Below are 24,089 nucleotides of genomic sequence, written 5' to 3' on the forward strand. Positions count from 1 at the left end.
AGCAAACAAAGCAGCAGCTGTCAAGGCAAATAACAGAAGAATGCCAAGCAGTTCAATTAAGAAGTGGGAAAAAATTTAATACCCCACCTCAAGGCATCAAAAAGTCAAGAAATGAGCAACCCACCAAAGATTCACCTGAGGACAGTAAGAGCCCAGGGAAAAATAAGTCTGGCGCTAAAATGACAGAGAATTGGTGGAAGGCTGGCGCTGAACGCCCAGACCATGCCCAAAACTGGCGTTCAACGCCAGAAACAAAGCAGGATTGGCGTTCAACGCCAGAAATGGGCAAGAATCTGGCGTTGAATGCCCAAATAGGGCAGAATCCAGCGTTGAACGCCCAAAATGGGCACAGTTCTGGAGTTCAGACGCCAGAAGCAGACAAGGAGCTGGCGTCCAGTTTCACTCCAGCTTCTGACTCTGGCACTCAATTGTCAGTGAGGGATCAGACACACACAAGTGCTGATAACAACCCCTCTAAAAAGGCTTCTTTAACCACTAAGGTTGAAGAATATAAAGCCAAGATACCTTATCCTCAAAAACTCCGGAAAGAGGAGCAGGATAAGCAATTTGCTCGCTTTGCAGATTACCTCAGGAATCTTGAAATAAAGATTCCATTTGCAGAGGCATTTGAGCAAATACCTTCTTATGCCAAGTTCATGAAAGAGATCTTGAGTCATAAAAAGGATTGGAGAGAAATAGAAAGAGTTCTCCTCACTGAAGAATGCAGTGCAGTCATTCTAGAGAGCTTTCCTGAAAAGCTTAAAGACCCTGGGAGTTTTCTGATACCATGCATATTAGAAGGTAATTGCACCAAGACAGCTTTATGCGATCTTGGGGCAAGCATCAACCTAATACCTGCATCCACTATTAGGAAGCTTGGCTTAACTGAAGAAGTTAAACCAACCCGGATATGTCTCCAACTTGCTGATGGTTCCACTAAATACCCATCAGGCGTGATTGAGGACATGATTGTCAGAGTTGGGCCATTCGCCTTTCCCACTGACTTTGTTGTGCTGGAGATGGAGGAGCACAAGAGTGCTACTCTCATTCTAGGAAGACCCTTCCTAGCAACTGGACGATCCCTCATTGACGTCCAACAGGGGGAAATAACCCTGAGAGTCAACGATGATGAGTTCAAGTTGAACGCTGTCAAAGCCATGCAGCATCCAGACACATCAACAGACTGCATGAAAGTTGATCTCATTGACTCTTTGGTAGAAGAGATCAACATGGCTGAGAGTCTCGAATCAGAGTTGGAAGACATCTTTAAAGATGTTCAGCCTGATTTGGAGGATTCAGGGGACATGAAAGAGCCTCTGAACTTTCTTCTGAAAGAGGAAAAACCCCCTAAACCCGAGCTCAAGCCACTACCACCATCCTTGAAATATGCATTTCTGGGAGAAGGTGACACTTTTCCAGTGATCATAAGCTCTGCTTTAAATTCACAGGAAGAGGAAGCACTTATTCAAGTGCTAAGGACACACAAGACAGCTCTTGGGTGGTCCATAGGTGACCTTAAGGGCATAAGCCCAGCTAGATGCATGCACAAAATCCTATTGGAGGACAATGCCAAACCAGTGGTTCAACCACAGAGGCGGCTAAATCTAGCCATGAAGGAAGTGGTGCAGAAAGAGGTCACCAAGTTACTAGAGGCTGGGATTATTTATCCTATTTCTGATAGCCCCTGGGTGAGCCCTGTTCAAGTCGTCCCAAAAAAGGGAGGCATGACAGTGATTCATAATGAAAAAAATGAACTGGTTCCTACAAGAACAGTTACAGGGTGGCGCATGTGTATTGACTACAGAAGGCTCAATACAGCCACCAGAAAGGATCATTTTCCTTTACCATTCATAGACCAGATGCTAGAAAGACTAGCAGGTCATGATTATTACTGCTTTCTGGATGGCTACTCAGGCTACAACCAGATTGCAGTGGATCCCCAGGATCAAGAGAAAACAGCATTCACATGTCCATCTGGAGTGTTTGCTTATAGAAGGATGCCATTTGGGCTATGTAATGCGCCTGCAACCTTCCAGAGATGCATGCTCTCTATTTTCTCTGACATGGTGGAAAAATTTCTGGAAGTCTTCATGGATGACTTCTCAGTATATGGAGACTCATTCAGCTCCTGTCTTGATCACCTGAAACTTGTTCTGAAAAGATGCCAAGAGACCAACCTAGTTTTAAACTGGGAAAAGTGTCACTTCATGGTGACTGAAGGAATTGTTCTTGGGCATAAAATCTCAAACAAGGGAATAGAGGTGGATCAAGCAAAAATAGAGGTAATTGAAAAATTACCACCACCTGCCAATGTTAAGGCAATCAGAAGCTTTCTGGGGCATGCAGGATTCTATAGGAGGTTTATAAAGGATTTTTCAAAAATCGCAAAACCTCTAAGCAATCTGCTAGCTGCTGACACGCCATTTGTGTTTGACACAAAGTGCCTGCAGGCGTTTGAAACGCTGAAAGCCAAGCTGGTCACAGCACCAGTCATTTCTGCACCAGACTGGACATTACCATTTGAGCTAATGTGTGATGCCAGTGATCATGCCATTGGTGCAGTATTGGGACAGAGGCATGACAAGCTTCTGCATGTCATTTATTATGCCAGTCGCGTTCTAAATGATGCCCAGAAAAATTACACAACCACATAAAAAGAACTACTTGCAGTGGTTTACGCCATTGACAAGTTCAGATCATACTTAGTAGGATCAAAAGTGATTGTGTATACTGACCATGCTGCTCTTAAATATCTACTCACAAAGCAGGATTCAAAACCCAGGCTCATCAGATGGGTATTGCTTCTGCAAGAGTTTGATATAGAAATAAGAGACAGAAAAGGGACAGAGAACCAAGTGGCTGATCATCTGTCCTGGATAGAGCCAGTGGAAGGGACGCCCCTCCCTTCTCTTGAGATCTCTGAAACGTTTCCTAATGAGCATTTATTCGCCATTCAGGAAGCACCATGGTTTGCCGATATTGCAAACTATAAAGCTGCAAGGTTCATACCCAAGGAGTACAACAGGACACAAAAGAAGAAATTAATTACTGATGCAAAGTACTACTTGTGGGATGAACCTTATCTCTTTAAGAGATGTGCAGACGGAATTATCCGTAGGTGTGTGCCTAGAGAAGAAGCACAGAGGATCCTGTGGCATTGCCACGGATCTCAATATGGAGGCCATTTCAGAGGTGAGCGAACAGCCACCAAGGTCCTCCAATGTGGCTTCTATTGGCCCACACTCTATAAAGATTCCCGAGAGTTTGTACGTAATTGTGACAGTTGCCAAAGAGCTGGTAATCTGCCTCATGGTTACGCCATGCCTCAACAAGGAATCTTGGAAATTGAGTTGTTTGACGTATGGGGAATTGACTTCATGGGACCTTTCCCACCATCATACTCAAACACTTATATTCTGGTGGCAGTTGACTATGTATCAAAATGGGTTGAGGCTATTGCCACACCCACCAATGATACTAAAACAGTGCTGAAGTTCCTTCAGAAACATATTTTTAGCAGGTTTGGTGTCCCTAGAGTACTAATCAGTGATGGGGGCACTCACTTCTGCAATAAACAGCTTTACTCTGCCATGGTTCGGTATGGAATTCGCCACAAGGTGGCCACTCCATATCATCCACAAACCAATGGGCAGGCTGAAGTCTCTAACAGAGAATTAAAGAGAATCCTGGAACGGACAGTAAATACCCGTAGAAAGGATTGGGCAAGGAGCTTGGATGATGCTCTGTGGGCTTACAGAACAGCATTCAAGACCCCCTATAGGGACCTCTCCATACCAACTGGTGTATGGTAAGGCATGTCACCTGCCCGTGGAACTGGAACATAAGGCCTACTGGGCAACCAGATTCCTAAACTTTGATGCCAAATTAGCAGGAGAAAAAAGATTGCTCTAGCTAAATGAGCTAGAGGAGTTCAGATTCACAGCTTTCGAAAATGCCAAGCTATATAAAGAAAAATAAAAAAAGTGGCATGACAGAAAGCTGTCATCTAGAATCTTTGAACCAGGACAGAAGGTTCTGTTGTTTAACTCTAGACTCAGGCTATTCCCCGGGAAACTGAAATCCCGGTGGAGGGGACCATACGTGATTACAAGTGTATCACCATATGGTTATGTGGAGCTTCAAGATATTGATTCTGATAAGAAGTTCATTGTCAATGGACAGAGAATCAAGCATTATCTAGAAGGCAACATTGAGCAAGAATGCTCAAGGCTGAAGCTAGATTAAAAGCTCAGCAAGGTCCAGCTAAGGACATTAAAGAAGCGCTTGTTGGGAGGCAACCCAATTTTTATTTGCTTTCATGGTTTTTCATGTTTTATTAGGTTCATGATCATGTGGAGTCACAAAATAAAATATTAAAAATTGAAAACGGAATCAAAAACAGCAGAAGAAAAATCACACCCTGGAGGAAGCACCTGTCTGGCGTTCAACGCCAAAACAGAGCATGGTTCTGGCGCTGAACGCCCAAAATGGGCAACATCCTGGCGCTGAATGCCCAGAACAAGCATGGTTCTGGCGTTCAACGCCAGAAATGGCTAGTAAATGGGCGTTGAACGCCCAAAATGGGCACCAACCTGGCGCTGAACGCCCAGAGTTGTGTGCAAGGCCATTTTGCATGCCCAAATTGGTGCAGGGATGTAAATGCCTTGACACCTCAAGATCTGTGGACCTCACAGGATCATTTCAAGATCTGTGGACCCCACAGGATCCCCACCTTCCCTCCTCATAATCCTAGTTTTTTCTTTCCACATCTTCTTCTTCATCCATTCCCTCTTCTTTGCTCGAGGGCGAGCAACATTCTAAGTTTGGTGTGGTAAAACAATTATGTGAAGGATCTATAGCTCAGTGGTAGAACATGTGGCTGCAAATCAAGAGATACCTCAGGGGATGCACTTCCCTCCACATAATTATTGGAAGCAACTGAGGATAGAAATACCAAAAATCACTAGGAATCAAGCCACAAAGGCAAGGAAGAGACATAAAAGAGCTCAAGAACATCATTGGTGCCTCAAGAAGGAAATGCCATCATCACTAAGGTGGACTCGTTCCTTGTTCTTACTTTCTCTGTTTTTCGTTTTCTCTATGTTAAGTGCTTATCTATGTTTGTGTCTTCATTACATGATCATTAGTAGTAATAAGTGTCTAGTTTGATTTTATCCCCAATTAAGTTATAGTCTATTTTTCCCATCATCAGCAAACATGAATAAAATAGTAGATCTTTTGAATAAGAGGCAATAAAATTTCGAGTTTTTAATAAGAAAAATTCTAATTAGTAACATGTGGTGGCAACGCTTTCTGTCTTCTGAATGAATGCTTGAACAGTGCATATGCCTTTTGAATTTGTTGTTTAAGACTGTTAAATATGTTGGCTCTTGAAAGAATGATGAACATGAGACATGTTATTGATAATCTGAAAAATCATAAAAATGATTCTTGAAGCAAGAAAAAGCAGCAAAGAACAAAGCTTGCAGAAAAAAAAAATAGAAAGAAAAAGAAAAAGCAAGCAGAAAAAGCCAAAAGCTCTTAAAACCAAGAGGCAAGAGCAAACAGCCAATAACCCTTAAAACCAAAAGGCAAGGGCAAATAAAAAGGATCCCAAGGCTTTGAGCATCAGTGGATAGGAGGGCCTAAAGGAATAAAATCCTGGTCTAAGCGGCTAAACCAAGCTGTCCCTAACCATGTGCTTGTGGCGTGAAGGTGTCAAGTGAAAACTTGAGACTGAGCGGTTAAAGTCAAGGTCCAAAGCAAAAAGAAGAGTGTGCTTAAGAACTCTGGACACCTCTAATTGGGGACTTTAGCAAAGCTGAGTCACAATCTGAAAAGGTTCACCAGTTATGTGTTTGTGGCATTTATGTATCCGGTGGTAATACTGGAAAACAAAGTGCTTAGGGCCACAGCCAAGACTCATAAAGAAGTTGTGTTCAAGAATCATCACACTGAACTAGAAGAATCAATAGCACTATCTGAATTCTGAGTTCCTATAGATGCCAATCACTCTGAGCTTCAATGGATAAAGTGAGATGCCAAAACTGTTCGGAAGCAAAAAGCTACTAGCCCCGCTCATCTAATTAGAATCTGAGCTTCATGCAAAAAACTCTGAGATATTATTGCTTCTCAACCTATTAGTCTTCTATTTTATTTGTCTAGTTGCTTGAGGACAAGCAACAGTTTAAGTTTGGTGTTGTGATGAGCGGATATTTTATACGCTTTTTGGGGATAATTTCATATAGTTTTGAGTATGTTTTAGTTAGTTTTTAGTCTATTTTTATTAGTTTTTAGGAAAAATTCATATTTCTGGACTTTACTATGAGTTGTGTGTTTTTCTGTAATTTCAGGTATTTTTCTGGCTGAAATTGAAGGAGCTGAGCAAAAATCTGATTCAGGCTGAAAAAGGACTGCTGATGCTGTTGGATTCTGACCTCCCTGCACTCAAAGTGGATTTTCTGGAGCTACAGAACTCGAAATGGCATGCTTCCAATTGCGTTGGAAAGTAGACATCCAGGGCTTTCCAGCAATATATAATAGTTCATACTTTGCACAAGGATAGATGACGTAAACTGGCATTCAACGCCAGTTCTCTGCCCAATTCTGGCGTCCAGCGCCAGAAAAGGATCAAAAGCTGGAGTTGAACGCCCAACTGGCATAAAAACTGGCGTTCAACTCCACAAATGGCCTCTGCACGTGAATTGCTTAAGTCTCAGTCCAGCACACACCAAGTGGACCCCAGAAGTGGATCTCTGCATCATCCATCATAGTCTACTCATATTTTGTAACCCTAGGCTACTAGTTTAGTATTTAAACAACTTTTAGAGACTTATTTTGGACCTCATGACATTTTAGATCTAAACTTTGTATTCTCTGACGGCATGAGTCTCTAAACCCCATTGTTGGGGGTGAGGAGCTCTGCTGTGTCTCGATGAATTAATGCAAGTATTTCTGTTTTCCATTCAAACACGCTTGTTCCTATCTAAGATGTTCATTCGCGCTTAACTGTGATGGAGGTGATGATCTGTGACACTCATCACCTTCCTCAAATCATGAACGAGTGCCTGACAACCACCTCCGTTCTATATACGATTGAATGAGTATATCTTAGATTCTTTAATCAGAATCTCCGTGGTATAAGCTAGAACTGATGGCGGCATTCATGAGAATCTGGAAAGTCTAAACCTTGTCTGTGGTATTCCGAGTAGGATTCGAGGATTGAATTACTGTGACGAGCTTCAAACTCCTGAAGGCTGGGCGTTAGTGACAGACGCAAAAGGATAGTAAATCCTATTCCAACCGGATCGAGAACCAACTGGTGATTGGCCGTGCTGTGACAGAGCGCGTGAGCGTAGTTTTCACTGGAAGGATGGAAGGTAGCCATTGACAACGGTGATCCACCAACATACAGCTTGCCATAGGAGGACGTGCGTGCGTGAACAAGAAGACAGAGGAAAGCAGAGATTCAGAAGACAAAGCATCTCCAAAACTCCAACATATTCTCCATTACTGCATAACAAGTAACCTTTAATCCATGCTCTATTGTTTATTTGAAATTCAACTGATAAACATAATTGACTTCCTGACTAAGATTTACAAGATAACCATAGATTGCTTCAAACCAATAATCTCCGTGGGATTCGACCCTTACTCACGTGAGGTATTACTTGGACGACCCAGTGCACTTGCTGGTTAGTTGTACGAGTTGTGAAAAGTGTGATTCACAATTTGTGCACCAGATATCCCACCACCTCCATCACCAACCCCACCCCTCCTCCTTTTCCTCTTGCCATATGCATACCGCTGCCACCTTTCTTAGCGTCTCTCTCATCGCTGCCGCTTTTTCTTGTCACCACTTGCCGTCATCATCATCCTATCACTATCACTGGTGAAGCAGAGAAGATTTCACACTACATATGTGTCGCACTGTCGCACCTTTTTCCATCGTCTCTACCTTTACTCAGCTTTCCTCTGTCACCGTCGCTACCTCCTTTCACTCTCCGGCCCTCGTCCTCCCTTCTGTCGTCGCCTTTGGTTCACCCTCTCTCAATGACCTTGCCTCATCCTTCCACTCTTTATCTTTCTCCCTGTTAAGCTTGTTTATTTTTTAAAATAAAAAAATATTTTTGCTGTTATGGGTGAAGGTGAAAATTTGGGTTGGTAGGTTATTGTTATTGTTGATTAATGGAAGGGGGTGGAGATTTGGGTAGTTTCTACTGTTATGGAGGTAAGTCTGGTGGTGAAGATTAGGGTGGGATGAATTGTTATTGTTGATTAATGGATTGAGGGTGGAGATTTGGGCAGAAAGCTTTTGTGATGGACTGATAGTGGTGAGTCTAGTAGTGAGCAAAGAATGGTGATATGATGGCAGTGCTACGTGCGACGATAATGGCGGCAATGGTGGTAGTGAGACGAAGGATTGGAAAGGTTGGATTTTGGATGATTTGAAATTAGGTAGGATTGAAATTAAAGATGAGTTAGGAATTTAGTGTATTAATTAGGATTAGAGTTAGATAAAAAAAATCGGATAAATTTGGAAACAGAAAATTTGACTAACTATTGACCATAAAAATTTAATAGTAGGGATAAAATTGAAACAATTTCAAACGTCGTTAGGGATTAAATTGAATCAAATTAAACTTTAAGGATCATTTTGAAAAATTTTGAAAATGTTAAGGACAAAAAATATATTTTACCCTAATAACAATAACAATAACAACAATAACAACCAAGGTGAGACTTACTATAACCAAGGTGGGCGTGGCCGTGGCCGGGGCCGTGGTGCAAGAGGTGGTTATGCTGCTGGCTATGAAAGAGCTCTCCAGCCATTGGAGATCCTGGCCAATTTTCTATTTTAAGTGCCAATAATGTGAGATACTACTAGCGTCTGATATTTTTATATGTACCTTTTTCCTCTTAATTTTGGTTTTCTACTTTGAAGCAGGAAAAAGAACTAATAATTGGATTTCCTATAATAGTAGGCACATTTAATTTTTATGCTTTCAAGATGTAAATTTAGATTGTCCCTTTAAATTTATTCCTTGTTCCTTCTATAGCTTAACTCCAAATGCTTTTACTTCTAGATGCATTTTCAGGAGAATACCACAGGGTATATTGAGATTTTTGGTTCACACTTGATTATCGTAACTTAAAAATTAAAAGCTATGATTCATCGCAGCGTCATCTTCCATTTTGTTGTTCTTTCCAAGTCACCTTCACTTTCGAATTCATCCATAAAATTATATGTTAAGTTTTTGTGCAAACGGGGCTGGCAATTTTTTTTAATCCAAATTTTAGAAATCTCAACCTTAGTTTTTAAAAATTAGTGTGTATTTTCTAATTAATTCAACCTTCTCCCTTTTTATATATAAAATTCTGTTTAGAATTAAGAAAATTTTTATTTTGCGAGTCACACACTTAAAATTGCAATTGAAAAAGGTATCAAAACTAAAATTTAATGCATCCATTATACTTTGATCATGTTGACTGTTTTTAATATATAACTCACATGTTGAATGGTAAATATCACATTTGACAAAACAATTAAAAAAAATAATTAAGAGGATTTATTCCCTGTATAAACAATTTTTGAAAAAAATTCCAAGGCTCAAGAAAAATTTTGGAGACTTGGAGCATGCATCACAACATTGGCCTCTAGAAGTTAGAAGATCCCGCAAATAATCTTTACCTAATGATTTGTGCATTTTAAAAAATCATGCACTTGCTTTCTCAACGATGCTTTCTATATTTTTATCCTTTTCGTAGGCTCTTTAGTTCCAAATGTCTGCCACTTCTTCAAAAGTTAATCCTTTTATTTCTGGCATATAAATGATTACGAATACTATTGCAAGAACAGCTACTCCCAGAAGAATCAAGAAACTTTGGCCAAGTCCAATTCCTTCCGCCATTGAAAGGAAGCTAGTTGACATTATCACACTGCTAATCCAGTTTACTGTAACTGACATGCCAGCACATAACCCTCTATACTCTTCAGGGTATATCTCTGAGTTCATAGTCCAAGGAACAGGTCCCATTCCAAGTGCAAATAATAAAATATACACACCCAAACCTACAATAGCAAGCCATCCAAAACTTTTCCTCCTAGCAATGTCAATTAGGTAAATGCCCAAAATTGTGCCAGCGGCATTTAAGGCTGAAACAACAAGTGACAAGAACAATGATGATTCATTGGACTTGAAGCCCGCCATCTAGATTATTATTGGACTATAGTACATTATAACGCTAATTCCAACAAATTGTTGGAATGCTTGAAGTCCAGCTCCACAGATGAATGCTAATCTGATTTCTTTTAATTTGAACACATCACACTAAATTTAACCTTGACCTTGTTCTTGCTTTCTTGCTCCAAGTGATCTTCAAGAATTGCTATTTCGTCCTCCAACCGAGGTGATGGGTAAATTTTGAAAAGCACAGTGGTAGCTTTCTCTTTCCTATTCTGCAAGTTCAAATGAATCAAAGTGTTATATACACACATATACATATGAGTTTAATATTTATATATTGATAGTATAAAATATTTTATATAATTTTCTAATCAAATATGTTTTTTTGGATAAACATTCATGTTATCAATGTAAAGAATAATTATTTTTGCTAACGTAATATTTATGTATAAAATTATTTTACACCGATAATATTTTGAATTAAAAGAAACCAATAACTGTTATATATAATAGACCTTATGGTAGAGCCATCTAGGAGACTCAGAGAGAAACATCATGAGAACCAATTGAACAAGAGCCGGTGTAACTGCAAGTCCAAGCATCCAACGCCAAGTCCCTAGAACCTGCATATGCATACATAAGTCGATGTTTATAAATTATAATTGAATATATATATATGATGACATAAGAAATAAATTGGCCACCAGTAATCATAAGATAATTGTCACTAACTAATCCTCTTCAGATGGTGATACTTCCGCAATATATGAAGGAGTAGTAATGGAGGCAAAACCAACACCCAAGCCAACTAAAAAACGGCCCACTATGATAAGCATAGAATTTGGTGCCAGAGCCATTATCACTGATCCAATAATAAAACTAATATCTGCTATGATTGTAGCAATCCTATGTCCGAATACATCGTTAATGTAACCACCTATAGCGGCGCCAAAAATTGCTCCACCAAGGCCATGTTAATAATTATCTTTTGTGAGACAGAATATACAAAATAATACAATATGATAACCATGTATTATATTAATTCAAAAATGCTGCTTAGACACAAAAAGTAAGCCCCATTTATTGATTTTTTTCAGCTAAAAAAAATTTTAAATTACGCTACTAGTCTTTATAATTTTTTTAAAATTTGTAATTAAGTTCCTCCGATATTTTAAAAGTTTTCAATTAGGTCCCGCACCAATTTTAAACTTGTAATCAGATAATTATTAATCGTAAATGTTAAAAAGATATTTTTATCCATCTTACTAGTGGTGAATATACTTGATTATATTCTGTTAAGTTAAACATTTTTAGAATAGTAAGAATGTGATTACAAATTTAAAATTAGTATAAGGACCTAGTTAAAATTTTTTAAATATAGAAATTTAATTACAAATTCAATCAAATTATATGGACTAATAGAATAATTTAACATAAAATTAATTATCAAACATTAAATATTTTTAGAATAGGATAATATTGTTTTTTAAATACTAAGCACTCTCTATATAATAGCTTGGTAATTGATTTGAGTATACACATACTAAAATTGATAGTAATTAAATTAAAGATATTCTGTTTCTATATGTTACTTGAAGTAAATAGCTCTTCTTGACATATTCAAACTCTTCATTTATATACTAGAGAGCTCCAGATATTACATCTACAAATTAAATCAATTTGGATATTTATTATCAAATATTATTAATTAAATGTTTGCATTTATAATATATACACATCTGGGTATGTATATACCAATATCATAACCAAAGAGAAGACCACCAATGCAAATCGTAAAAGAAACTCTAAGAATGTAACAGCTTTGAAAAAATGATATTTTACGTTCTGGATACTTCAGAAGTTCCTGCATTTATGGATATATCCATATCAGCCACCATTGTTGCATTACTTGCTTAATCATGTAATTGCAAGTGTTCTATTTGTGCAGTTTGAGATAATAAACGAAAAAACAATTGAGTATTGATTAGCACTTTATAATTTATATGAGAATTGATAGTTATTAAATTTAGTGATTATGGAAACTTTTTGTTTATTGTATTTAGAACAACTTAACAAACATTTTCAGCTTTTATGAGAAAATTTGTTTTCATGTTGCCACAAAATTACACCTGAATTATTTGGCATTTTTATTTTTGGTTCACCTCTGACCAACCCCTTTCCCTCCTCTCTCCAACTCAACACAGGTGTATTCAAAATTTCAAACACATATGCTCTTACCTTGTTTTTTCATTCCCTTACCTTAATTTAAGATTGTTTTACATTTGTATTTTAGTTATTATATACTAAAAAAGAAAGTATTTAAATAAATAATAAGAATGCACGAGCTTTCGTTTCATCAGTTTTTGACTTCTTTTTCTCTCACTTGAAGTATCACACTCGTATTGGTGCTAGTGCTAGTTGTATTGCAGCTCAGCCAAAAATCAAAATCAACTGTGTCTTCTCATTTTCATGCTTAAATGATATACTGTATTATTTTTAATAATTTATAATATGTACAAAAAATAATTATTGACAAATAGTATAAACACATTAAATGTACAAAAAGTAATTATTGATTATTATTATTATTCTCTTTTATTCCTTAAAATTTCCACGTATACTAATTTATTATAATTAATATTTGATGTGTACAACTGGATATATTTTTTTTGGTGTTAAATATTTTTTTTATTTAAAAATTCAGAGAACAATGATTTTTAAATTTACGATCATATTGTAAATTACTCATTTAATTTCACAATAATGGCAAAAAAATTAAAAAATAAAAAGTGTATAGAAAAATATATTTTATGATGAACTTGAAGTGAAAGGAGCAAATCCCAAGCAACCATTTTTTTTTTTTTTTTTTGAGAAAACGACCACCAAATAATTATGTAGTATTCCTTATCATTGCCTCCTCTGGATGCGGACAAGGTGTTCCATAAAGTACAGTCAAATCTTCGAGTTTGCGGTTCCTGTTTGAAAGAATCTAAATTCATTCTAATTTCTTTCATTCACATTGAATGAATCCATACAATAGGGTTCCTGTATTCATAATGTGATTTTTTTTTTTTTTCTTAAAATTAGGAGTGAGATTCGAACACTTCTAAATGAAGATGGAAAGACTATGTTATTTAAATTACATTATAAATTTATCTAAAATATAAAAAGTGATAAATATTATAAAACAAAGTATGTATTATAAAATAGGACTGAATATAGATAATCTTTTTTTTATTTTTCTTATCTGATAACAGTACTATATTTATTTTTTTAATACACAAAATACAGTTCAACACTTAGTTGAACATAACTAATTTTTCAATTCTTGTGAACTAATATTATTTTAGTAATTTAGTTAATTAACAGATGGCTGGCGAACACCATATTGGGTGTTTAACAAAGACGATTAGTGATTTCATTTTTAAGGTATATAATTATACGTGATCTATGCAATTATTAGGACGGAGGATCTGTTTTATTGGGATGGATGGCTGGTAATTAGGAGGGAAAATAAGAAATTGCAACTGAAAAAACAAAATAAAAAAAAAAGAAAAAAAGAAAAGAAAATAAAATAAAATTGCATGCAGGAGGAAAAATAATGAAGATGGGGAGTTTGAAGAGGTACATACATACATACATATATACAACCTCTCTTTAAATTAATGGTTATGATATATTGTCCAAATTATTGTACCCAATTTGCATCTCCCTTTCTTAGCCAAACGAAAATACAACAAGGAAGTAACAAAATCCGATCTGGCCTCGCTCCTAAGCTAGCCTTTTTGAAATTTAAAATTTCCCAATTCTGTTAATTAGGCTATTATCCCAGCAAATCAATTTAGTTCTCTCCATTATATATTGTACTATTTATAATTCATGGCTCCATGCATGGTTTAAGCAAATGATCCTTAATCCCATCAGAATCGTCATATTGTCGATTGCCTAAATTCATTAAGTGATTTCATATATTAGATTTGGATTGGTGGTTAGGTTGCATTTTCTAAGATGACTATGCAATCAACCCCAGGAAGCTCAGGGTACCTGGATTTGTATCCTGATAGGAAGATGTCATTTTTCAAGAATCCTTATATTCTCGGACTCACCGCCGTTGCTGGCATTGGTGGCATGCTCTTTGGCTACGACACAGGTACCAATTTCAGTTCTAACTTGCGTGTTGATTCTCTAGCTACAAATTTTATTGTTGTATTTCTCTATCTTTTCTCTAGTCCCATTGTTCAATATATATATATATATATATATATATATATATATATATAATTAAATACTGAAATTAAACAAATAATTAAATGCAGGAGTGATATCAGGAGCACTTCTATACATAAAAGATGATTTTGAGGAAGTTAGGAATAGCAATTTTCTGCAGGAGACAATAGTGAGCATGGCCATTGCCGGAGCCATTCTTGGAGCGGCGGCGGGAGGTTGGATCAACGACGCATACGGGAGGAAGAAGGCCACGCTCATTGCTGACGTCATATTCGGGTCGGGTGCCATCGGGATGGCAGCCGCCCCCAATCACTACGTTCTGATATTGGGGCGGTTTCTTGTTGGCTTGGGAGTGGGCGTGGCCTCTGTCACGGCCCCCGTCTACATCGCGGAGGCATCCCCCTCCGAAATCAGGGGCTCTTTGGTCAGCACCAACGTCCTCATGATTACCGGTGGCCAGTTTCTTTCCTACATCGTCAACCTTGCTTTTACCAGGGTTCCCGGCACGTGGCGGTGGATGCTTGGCGTTTCTGCTGTCCCTGCACTTGTTCAGTTCACCCTCATGCTCTTTCTACCTGAATCCCCTAGATGGCTCTTCACCAAGGTATCTATCTATATCTTCATTCATTCATTCATTCATTCAACTAACTCAATACTCCCTTGATCTTGCTTGCAGAATAGGAAAAACGAAGCTGTTGATGTTCTTTCCAAGATCTACGACTTTGCTCGCCTAGAAGATGAAGTTGACTTCCTTACTGCTCAGTCAGAGCAAGAGCGCCAGAGGAGGAAGAATATCAGATTCACTGATGTCTTCAAATCAAAGGAAATCAAACTCGCCTTCCTTGTCGGAGCTGGACTCCAGGTAAATACATTTTCAACATGCAAAGTTCATAATTAAAAATTTTTAAATAAATAAATAAATATACGTAATATTTAACTTATTTTTAATATATTATTTATATTAACGATTGATTTTAGTATATATTTAACATGTATGTTACGAGTCTCACATGAAGAATGAGTAGTATACAAAAGAAATGCATATAACATTTATGGAGTTCTGAATTTGGGTGCAGGCTTTCCAGCAATTTACGGGCATCAACACAGTGATGTACTACAGCCCAACGATCGTACAAATGGCAGGATTCGAGTCGAATGAGTTGGCTCTAACGATCTCACTGCTTGTTGCGGGCATGAATGCGGCAGGCACCATTCTCGGCATATATCTGATTGACCACGCCGGAAGGAAGATACTGGCACTCTCCAGCTTAGGAGGAGTCTTCACCTCCCTCCTCATCCTGGCCTTCGCCTTCACGAACCAATCATCCGACAACCAGTTGTACGGATGGCTCGCAGTCTTGGGCTTAACCCTCTACATCGCCTTCTTTTCGCCCGGGATGGGGCCCGTCCCGTGGACCGTGAACTCAGAGATATACCCGGAAGAATACAGAGGCATTTGTGGGGGAATGTCCGCCACCGTCTGCTGGGTTTCAAACTTGATAGTTTCTCAGAGCTTTCTCTCCATCGCTGAAGTCTTGGGAACTGGTCCCACCTTCTTGATCCTTGCAGGTATATGCGTGCTTGCCTTTGTGTTTGTGGCTACGTGTGTTCCCGAGACTAAAGGGTTGACTTTTGACGAAGTGGAAGTCATATGGAAGGAGAGAGCTTGGGGCAAGAATCAAGATACAAGAAACCTTCTTAGTAGTACTTAGTACTTAATTTCATCATGTACTAATGCAACCGGGTGTATCTTATTATATATCTTCACTATTACTGTATTTACATATACATGCGTTTTTTTTTTTTATATATCATTAGGTTCTATTGGTATATGGTGTATTGTATTTATGTGTGTAAATTTGCATGTCGAAAATAATGAAGTGTCCGAGTAAAATTTTCTTGTTTGAGTATATAGATGGATGAAAATATAATAATGTAGTTTACTTCCCCTGCAATAGTGTACCAGGCTTGCATTGCTTTTGCTAGAGGTAGCTAGCTAGGTGCTATAGATTTTCACTACATGCACACCTGATTATGTATGATTACTGAATGTCCAGTCCAAATTGCATGCAAAACACAATTTAACTCCGGGATTAATAACTACTCATTTTGTGAATCCACTAAATCTATTATGATAGACAAAGTCTAGTAAAAGAGGAAAAGGATAAAGGATAATGTCACTCCAATTTGATATAATTTTAATATTTTATTATAATATAATTTGTATTAAGAGTAATATATTCAATTTAAGGCCAACCAATTGGTATAGTCTTTTCATCTTTACTTACAGGTCTTAAATTTGAATCACACTCTTAAATTTAGAAAAAAAAATCTAATTTAAGAATATTATTAATTCAGAAATAACAAAACCCACTTTTCTAATAATAAACAACTAAACATGTTGAAACATTCAAATTACACATGAAAAATTATAAACAATAAACATGTTTATGGCATTTTCAGTTTCATGTAACAATAACTTAATACAAAATATTGTATTGAAAACAAACAGATGACGCTATTATGAGAATGAGTAAACCCATTCAAAACCACTAAACATATCTTTGTTACTTTATTTTATCAAGAATATTATTTACAAATTAAATCAGTTATTATGTATTTATGTATAAATAATTAAATATATATATAAAAATATATATATATAATTTAATTTATTTGTAGTATATATTTTATATTTTAATTTATATTAATAATTAATTTTAATATACACTTAATATAATTATTATTTTATTTTGATATACTTTTTGCCATATTTATATATGGAGTAATTTTGATTGGAAATGAGGACATTCAATTTAATTAATTTTCATGAGTTTGACCAGTTGGTTAATTGTTACAAGAAAATAAAGAAAACTTAGAGACTGAAATGTAGTGTTTCGATCATTCTTATTCATTAACTTATAAATCACACATGATCTAGATTATTCTAAATTGAGTCGTGGCCTAAATATTTGTTGTTTCTCATATTGTGTGGCAAAAAGTAAGCATAGAAGGAGAAATTCTTTCACTCTTATCCAGTTTGAAGGTTCCAGTCATAGACTCATAGTCGCAGTCCCACCACTTTTTTATTGTAAGCGGTGAAATGTTGAATGGTTAGTTATAGTGACAAAATCAAGTTGACGGTTATGATAATATAATTGAGATTAGAACGAAAGGAAGGAAGGATGGCGCTGAGTCAGCATTTTAGTTGTTCCCATCGTACACATACACTAGTGTCAGTGTGTCACCTCTGGTATGCGCTAAACATTCATTTCTGTTTTCCTTTCTAACCAAACACCATGACCATATCCATCTCCACTCCCGGACCGGGAAGCTCCGGTTATCTAGATATGTACCCTGAAAGGAAGGTCTCCGCCTTCAAGAATCCATATATTCTCGGCCTCACCGCCGTCGCCAGCATTGGCGGCCTCCTCTTCGGCTACGACACCGGCGTCATTTCCGGCGCCCTTCTGTACATCAAAGACGATTTTGAACAGGTCAAACAAAGTAACTTCCTACAAGAAACAATCGTCAGCATGGCAGTTGCAGGTGCGATTCTTGGCGCAGCAGCAGGCGGTTGGATCAACGATGCGTACGGACGAAAGAGAGCAACTCTGACAGCAGATGTTATCTTTACAGTTGGAGCAGTTGTCATGGCCTTCGCACCAGATCCTTACATTCTCATAATCGGACGCCTTCTCGTCGGTCTCGGCGTCGGCGTCGCCTCTGTAACCGCTCCCGTTTACATCGCAGAATTGTCGCCTTCGGAAATAAGAGGAAGTCTTGTAAGCACAAATGTGCTTATGATAACTGGTGGACAGTTCCTTTCTTACCTCATAAACCTTGCTTTCACACAGGTACCTACTTTAATTTCATTCTTTATCCTTTCATTTCTTTCTTTGCTCTATTGTTTTCACTGATCAAAATATAGAAAAGGTTCCTGGCACGTGGCGCTGGATGCTCGGAGTTTCAGGTGTGCCAGCTGTGATTCAGTTTTGCCTCATGCTCTTCCTGCCTGAATCCCCAAGATGGCTATTTATCAAGGTCTCGGAATAATTTTCTTACATTTTGACTTCATAATAAGCTCTTGGTTGACGTTTTTAAGCTTTTTGAGTTGGTTCTCATGTGTGTGTGCAGAACAGGGAAAAGGAAGCCATTGATGTGCTTGCAAATATCTACGATGTTGCTCGGTTGGAGGACGAAATTGCTTCGCTTTCTGTTCAATCGGAGGAGGAGGACCTTCACAAAAGGAAGGATATCAGATTCTGGGATGTTTTTAAGTCTAAAGAGATCCGATTAGCATTCCTTGCCGGAGGTGGACTTCAGGTAATAAGAGCTGAGCAAGTTAATAAACCTATTCATTTTTCTTCAAATACAAGGCTAATGTTGAGCTTATAGGAAACTATGATCACTGTGAAATATGCTTGAGTTAGGCTTGTAGATATGAAACCATGACAATTCTGATGACATTTAGTTAGAGATATATTCATTCATACCTTCTCCTATCAACTTTTAAGTTTTTAGGAGTAATGGTTTTAATAAAACTTAAACATTTATTTTTTCCTTTTTGATGTAAACACTTCATATTTGCAGTGAATAGAAGTAAGCAAACAAGGTGTATTATTTGAGAACAAAATGCTTAAGGTGCTTATCCTCACACATATTGCAAGTGTGCAGATATATAAAAAGAAAAATGAACAGATCCCTCTTCTTTATTCTATGTACTATTTAAATATATGTGTGTTTCTCAAATAAACTAATTATTCTTAACCAAGCATATGATGGTTGATTGTGCAGGCTTTTCAGCAGTTTACAGGCATTAACACAGTAATGTACTACAGCCCAACGATTGTGCAAATGGCTGGCTTCCGCTCCAATGAGTTAGCTCTTCTTCTATCCCTCATAGTTGCCGGCTTGAATGCTTGCGGCACCATTCTTGGCATTTACCTTATCGACCACGCAGGGCGAAGAAAACTGTCCCTCTATAGCTTAGCAGGAGTAATAGTATCACTGATCATCCTGTCCATTTCATTTTTCAAGCAATCATCTGAAAATGCTTTGTATGGATGGCTTGCGGTTCTAGGATTGGCCCTGTATATTGCATTCTTCTCACCGGGGATGGGGACTGTGCCTTGGACAGTAAACTCAGAGATATATCCGGAACAATATCGAGGAATTTGCGGCGGCATGTCAGCAACTGTCAATTGGGTTTCCAATTTGATTGTAGCAGAGTCATTTCTATCAGTTGCTCAAGGTGCAGGAACTGGTCCTACTTTCTTGATCATTGCAGGCATAGCTGTGCTTGCGTTTCTGTTTGTGCTTGTGTTTGTTCCTGAAACCAAAGGGTTGACGTTTGATGAAGTGGAGATTTTGTGGAAGGATAGAGCTTGGGGCAAGAATCCTCGCACTCAGAGCCTTCTTGAATCTTGAGCATGCAAATGGATCCTAGTTCTACTATGATTAGAATGCATGCAACCTTTTTTGCACAATGCATTAGCAATCAATTTGTTATATGTTGTAATATATTCATGTTCCTTATTCCATTCGTTTTGAATAATGTTCGAGTCAACATTCAATATCAGTAGTAGTATTGAAGCATTCAATTCAGTTCATGAGTTGTTATATATGAAGGGAAATACTCAATCTCAACTTCTGAGAATCTGTGACTGATGAAATATTTGTATAGAAGATAACACATTTTTCAATTATAGATCCGTTTATATTAACCTCATCTATTCATTACTATGGAATTAGTGTGAACAAAGGATTAGTCATGAATTTAGACTAAGTTCGGTTAAATTAACTCAACCTGCTTTAATATCTATCAAAATTTTTTAAAATGAAAAAATTAGTAAAATAATAAAATAAGTAGTTAATCACTCTTTAAATTAGGATACTAAAACTCATATATAATAAAAAATAAAAAATTATATATTTAATAATAATTAATCTCTCATTTTATTATTTTACTAATTTTTTTATATTAGAAGATTTAAATTTCTTTAATATATATCTTGATCAAGTTAATTTTAGAGAAATGTCATTGGATCATTATAAAAGACACCCTAAACCTTTTACCAATAAAATATTAAAAATTGAAAAACTGTTATTGTTCATACTTTTAATAAAACAAAAAATGTTAATAAAATGTACTATTTAACTACATCTCATAACGTCAGCGAATAATATAGGTGTATTTATCCGATTTTCCAAGATAGAGGATTGCATTGCCTTTGTGTATTGGTCCATAGTCCAAAGTTTAATGTTTGGGTTACTCTTTCATTTGTGCATCATCCATGATGTAATGAAGTGAATTATTTTGCAATTGAAAGACTGAAATTAAAGCACGTGGTGCTCTCCTGCTGTGTGTATTGGTAGGGAATAAAACACGTTGCCCACTCTATTGTGACTTGTCTCTACCATGCCGTTGGTGCCTTTAATTTGCTCTCAAAACATTTTTCTTTTCTATCCTTTTCAATAACAGCTAGGAACCTCAATTTTTTGTCATTCAAATCCTTATAAAATTCACTAAAAAGGTTGTATTAAGATTCATATTTAGGGCTTGCTGTGAGTTTGAGTTGAGATGAGTCAGTTAAAGTTTGATTCACAAAAATTGAATTGGATCATAATGTGATTCAATAACAATCAAATTTATTTATAATATTTTTTTATCATAATTATATTTATATTTAAAATTTATATGTGTATAAAATTATGTTATATATGTTTATTTAAAATGATATATTATTATACAACAAACAACAACAAAGTCTTGTCCCACTAAATGGAGTCGGCTACATGAATCAAACGACGCCATTGTGCTCTGTCATGTATCATGTCTACAGAGAGACCGTTTACATGTAGGTCTCGTTTAACCACCTCATGGATGGTCTTCTTAGATCTTCCTCTGCCTTTCGCCCTTTGTTCATCTTCCATCTCATCCACCCTCCTAACTGGATGTTCTATCGGTCTTCTTCTCACATGTCCAAACCACCTGAGACACGATTCAACCATCTTTTCTACAATTGGTGCAACTCCAACTTTCTCCCTTATATCTTCATTCCTTATTTTATCCAATCGCGTATGACCACTCATCCATCTCAACATTTTCATCTCTGCCACACTCAGCTTATGTTCGTGCTCCCCTTTAGCCGCCCAACACTCCGTACCATACAGCATAGCCGGTCTTATAGCGGTGCGATAGAATTTACCTTTAAGTTTTAAAGGCACTTTTTTGTCGCATATAAAACCAGATGCACTCCGCCATTTTGACCAACCTGCTTGGATCCTATGATTTACATCCTATTCAATCTCTCCATTGTCCTGTATGATGCACCCAAGATACTTAAAACTTTTAACTTTTCGTAGAGTGTTTTCTCCAATCTTCACCTCTATATTGGGATTTTCCCTTCTCAGACTGAACTTATATTCCATATATTCCGTCTTGCTACGGCTTATGCGCAGACCATACACTTCTAAAGCTTCTCTCCATAACTCCAACTTCTTATTTAGGTCTTCCCTTGACTCTCCCATAAGGACGATATCATCGGCAAAAAGCATGCACCATGGCACAGGCTCTTGGATGTGCTCTGTGAGTACTTCCAAGACTAATGTGAAAAGGTATGGACTTAAGGATGATCCCTGGTGTAATCCTATACCAATAGGAAATTCCTCTGTCAGACCACCTTGAGTCTTCACACTAGTTGTGGCCCCATCATACATATCTTTAATTGTCCGAATATATGCGATCCTTACTCTCCTCTTTTCTAAAACCTTCCATAAGACATCCCTTGGTACTCTATCGTACGCTTTTTCCAAATCAATAAACACCATATGTAGATCCCTTTTATTACTACGATACCTCTCCATCATCCTTCTTAATAGGTATATCGCTTCAGTGGTAGATCTGCCTGGCATAAATCCAAATTGGTTCTCTGTTACTTGTGTCTCTTTTCTCAACCTCCGTTCTATCACCCTTTCCCACAACTTCATAGTATGACTCATAAGCTTAATCCCTCTATAGTTTCCGCAGCTTTGTATATCCCCCTTATTCTTGTAGATAGGTACCAAGGTGCTCTTTCTCCACTCATCAGGCATCTTCTTAGACCTTAAAATCTCATTAAAAAGCATGGTTAACCAGTTGATGCCTTTTTCTCCAAGACCCTTCCAAACCTCAATCGGGATATTATCAGGTCCTACTGCCCTGCCATTTTTCATCTGCTTTAGAGCCTCTTTTACCTCGAAGTCTCGAATCCTTCGATAGTAGTCAAAGTTTTGATCTTCTTCCCTTGTGCATAAACGACCAAGGCTCGGAAGAGTCTTCTGTCCCTCATTAAATAACTCGTAGAAGTAGCTCTTCCACCTTTCATTAATCTTCTCCTCTTAAGCCAACACCTCTCCATCCTTATCCTTTATGCACTTAACCTAATCCAAATCTCTCGTTCTTCTTTCCCGACTCTTTGCGATTCTATATATACCTTTTTCTCCTTCTTTCATAACCTCCTTTATGATATATTATTATAAATAATTAAAATAAATAAAATATCCAGTATAATTTTACATCTAATTTGGTTCACAAAACTCATAAATTTAGTTTATCAAACTATTAACAACTCCAATTTAAACTGACTCAAGAGTTATCTTGATTTACTTCTGGCCTTATATGATGGATTCACTAAAGTTTTTTGTTTATCTATCGTATGATGAAATAAAATCATTTATAATCTGATGTAGATTAATTGGCTGGAGATACATAATAAACTTCGTTGTATCATATATGCATGTATATTTCTGCTGTAAGCAATCTTGATCTTTGATTATTTATCATAGGGGTGTACATGGGGCCGGGTGAAGTCGGATTTGTTGTGACCCAGACTTGATTCGAAATATACATTATGTCTATTTATTAGACTCGAATCTGGTCTTAGACCCGATGAAACTAATACACTTTCGGGTCACAATTATACCGGGTAAAAATCGAGTCGTTAACATTACATTACGTTGATACTTTCTTGTAAACTAACATGTAAAAATATCCAATTTTTTTAGACTCCAACCATTATTTAACATGGTAAAATTCACTTAGAAAAATATAACAAGAACCAACCCTTCTTCAAAATTAAAGCATAACCACAATCAATACTAAAGCATAACCATAATCAATACTAATATTGTCTAATAATACCAAATATTTAAATCAATACAAATAACATAATATTATGCATTAGTCTAAAGTCTTATGCATTCTAAACATAAAACATTAACTTATAGTTTTATAATGACTAATAACACAAAATATTAAGGTTTACAATACTTAAATTCCACATAAGAATAGTCATGATCCATCACTAATAACACAGAATATTAATTGTGTATGATGACCGGGCCACCGGGCCAACTTCGGGTGACCCAAGCTATGGCCCGGACCCGATCCAAAATAATGACCGGGTTTATTTTTAAGACACTTATCCAACCCTAAACCTGATAAAATCATACCAAATTAACCCCTAAAATATTCGAAACCGGACCGGACCGGATCATATGCACCCCTAATTTATCGATCAATAAAATTGTTATACTTGCACAACTTAAAGAAGTCGTACCCATCTTGTGCCATGCATGTATAAGAATAAATTTCAGTATAATATAGCCATCAAAATATGTAAATAACACATG

General features: G+C 36.9%; 2 protein-coding genes and 1 pseudogene across 2 annotated transcripts; 2 read left to right on the top strand and 1 right to left on the bottom strand.

Annotated features, from left to right (window-relative positions):
* Positions 1-9,716: 9,716 nt before the first annotated feature.
* LOC112779102 (inositol transporter 1-like) lies at positions 9,717-10,804 on the bottom strand (annotated as a pseudogene).
* A 2,416-nt stretch (positions 10,805-13,220) lies between these two features.
* On the top strand, positions 13,221-16,324 carry LOC112780094 (inositol transporter 1). Its single transcript, XM_025824433.3, has 4 exons — positions 13,221-14,337; positions 14,504-15,018; positions 15,091-15,276; positions 15,491-16,324. The coding sequence occupies exons 1-4, from the start codon at positions 14,196-14,198 to the stop codon at positions 16,124-16,126; spliced, it is 1,479 nt and encodes a 492-aa protein (XP_025680218.1). The 5' UTR covers positions 13,221-14,195; the 3' UTR covers positions 16,127-16,324.
* A 1,063-nt stretch (positions 16,325-17,387) lies between these two features.
* On the top strand, positions 17,388-20,140 carry LOC112776855 (inositol transporter 1). Its single transcript, XM_025821123.3, has 4 exons — positions 17,388-18,271; positions 18,351-18,458; positions 18,552-18,740; positions 19,212-20,140. Exons 1-4 carry the CDS (start codon positions 17,714-17,716, stop codon positions 19,842-19,844), a joined length of 1,488 nt encoding a protein of 495 aa, XP_025676908.1. The 5' UTR covers positions 17,388-17,713; the 3' UTR covers positions 19,845-20,140.
* The last annotated feature ends 3,949 nt before the right edge of the window (positions 20,141-24,089 follow it).

Source organism: Arachis hypogaea, chromosome 19 (genome assembly GCF_003086295.3).
Source record: "Arachis hypogaea cultivar Tifrunner chromosome 19, arahy.Tifrunner.gnm2.J5K5, whole genome shotgun sequence".
NCBI classification, from domain to species: Eukaryota; Viridiplantae; Streptophyta; class Magnoliopsida; order Fabales; family Fabaceae; genus Arachis; species Arachis hypogaea.

What these genes read in the sequence shown, in the direction of transcription:
- LOC112780094 (XM_025824433.3), top strand. Translation starts at nt 14,196, where the DNA reads ATGACTATGCAATCAACCCCAGGAAGCTCAGGGTACCTGGATTTGTAT. An exon ending in GCTCTTTGGCTACGACACAG is followed by an intron (nt 14,338 to 14,503) that starts GTACCAATTTCA and finishes AATTAAATGCAG; the next exon opens with GAGTGATATCAGGAGCACTT. An exon ending in CTAGATGGCTCTTCACCAAG is followed by an intron (nt 15,019 to 15,090) that starts GTATCTATCTAT and finishes TCTTGCTTGCAG; the next exon opens with AATAGGAAAAACGAAGCTGT.
- LOC112776855 (XM_025821123.3), top strand. Translation starts at nt 17,714, where the DNA reads ATGACCATATCCATCTCCACTCCCGGACCGGGAAGCTCCGGTTATCTA. An exon ending in TAAACCTTGCTTTCACACAG is followed by an intron (nt 18,272 to 18,350) that starts GTACCTACTTTA and finishes AATATAGAAAAG; the next exon opens with GTTCCTGGCACGTGGCGCTG. An exon ending in CAAGATGGCTATTTATCAAG is followed by an intron (nt 18,459 to 18,551) that starts GTCTCGGAATAA and finishes GTGTGTGTGCAG; the next exon opens with AACAGGGAAAAGGAAGCCAT.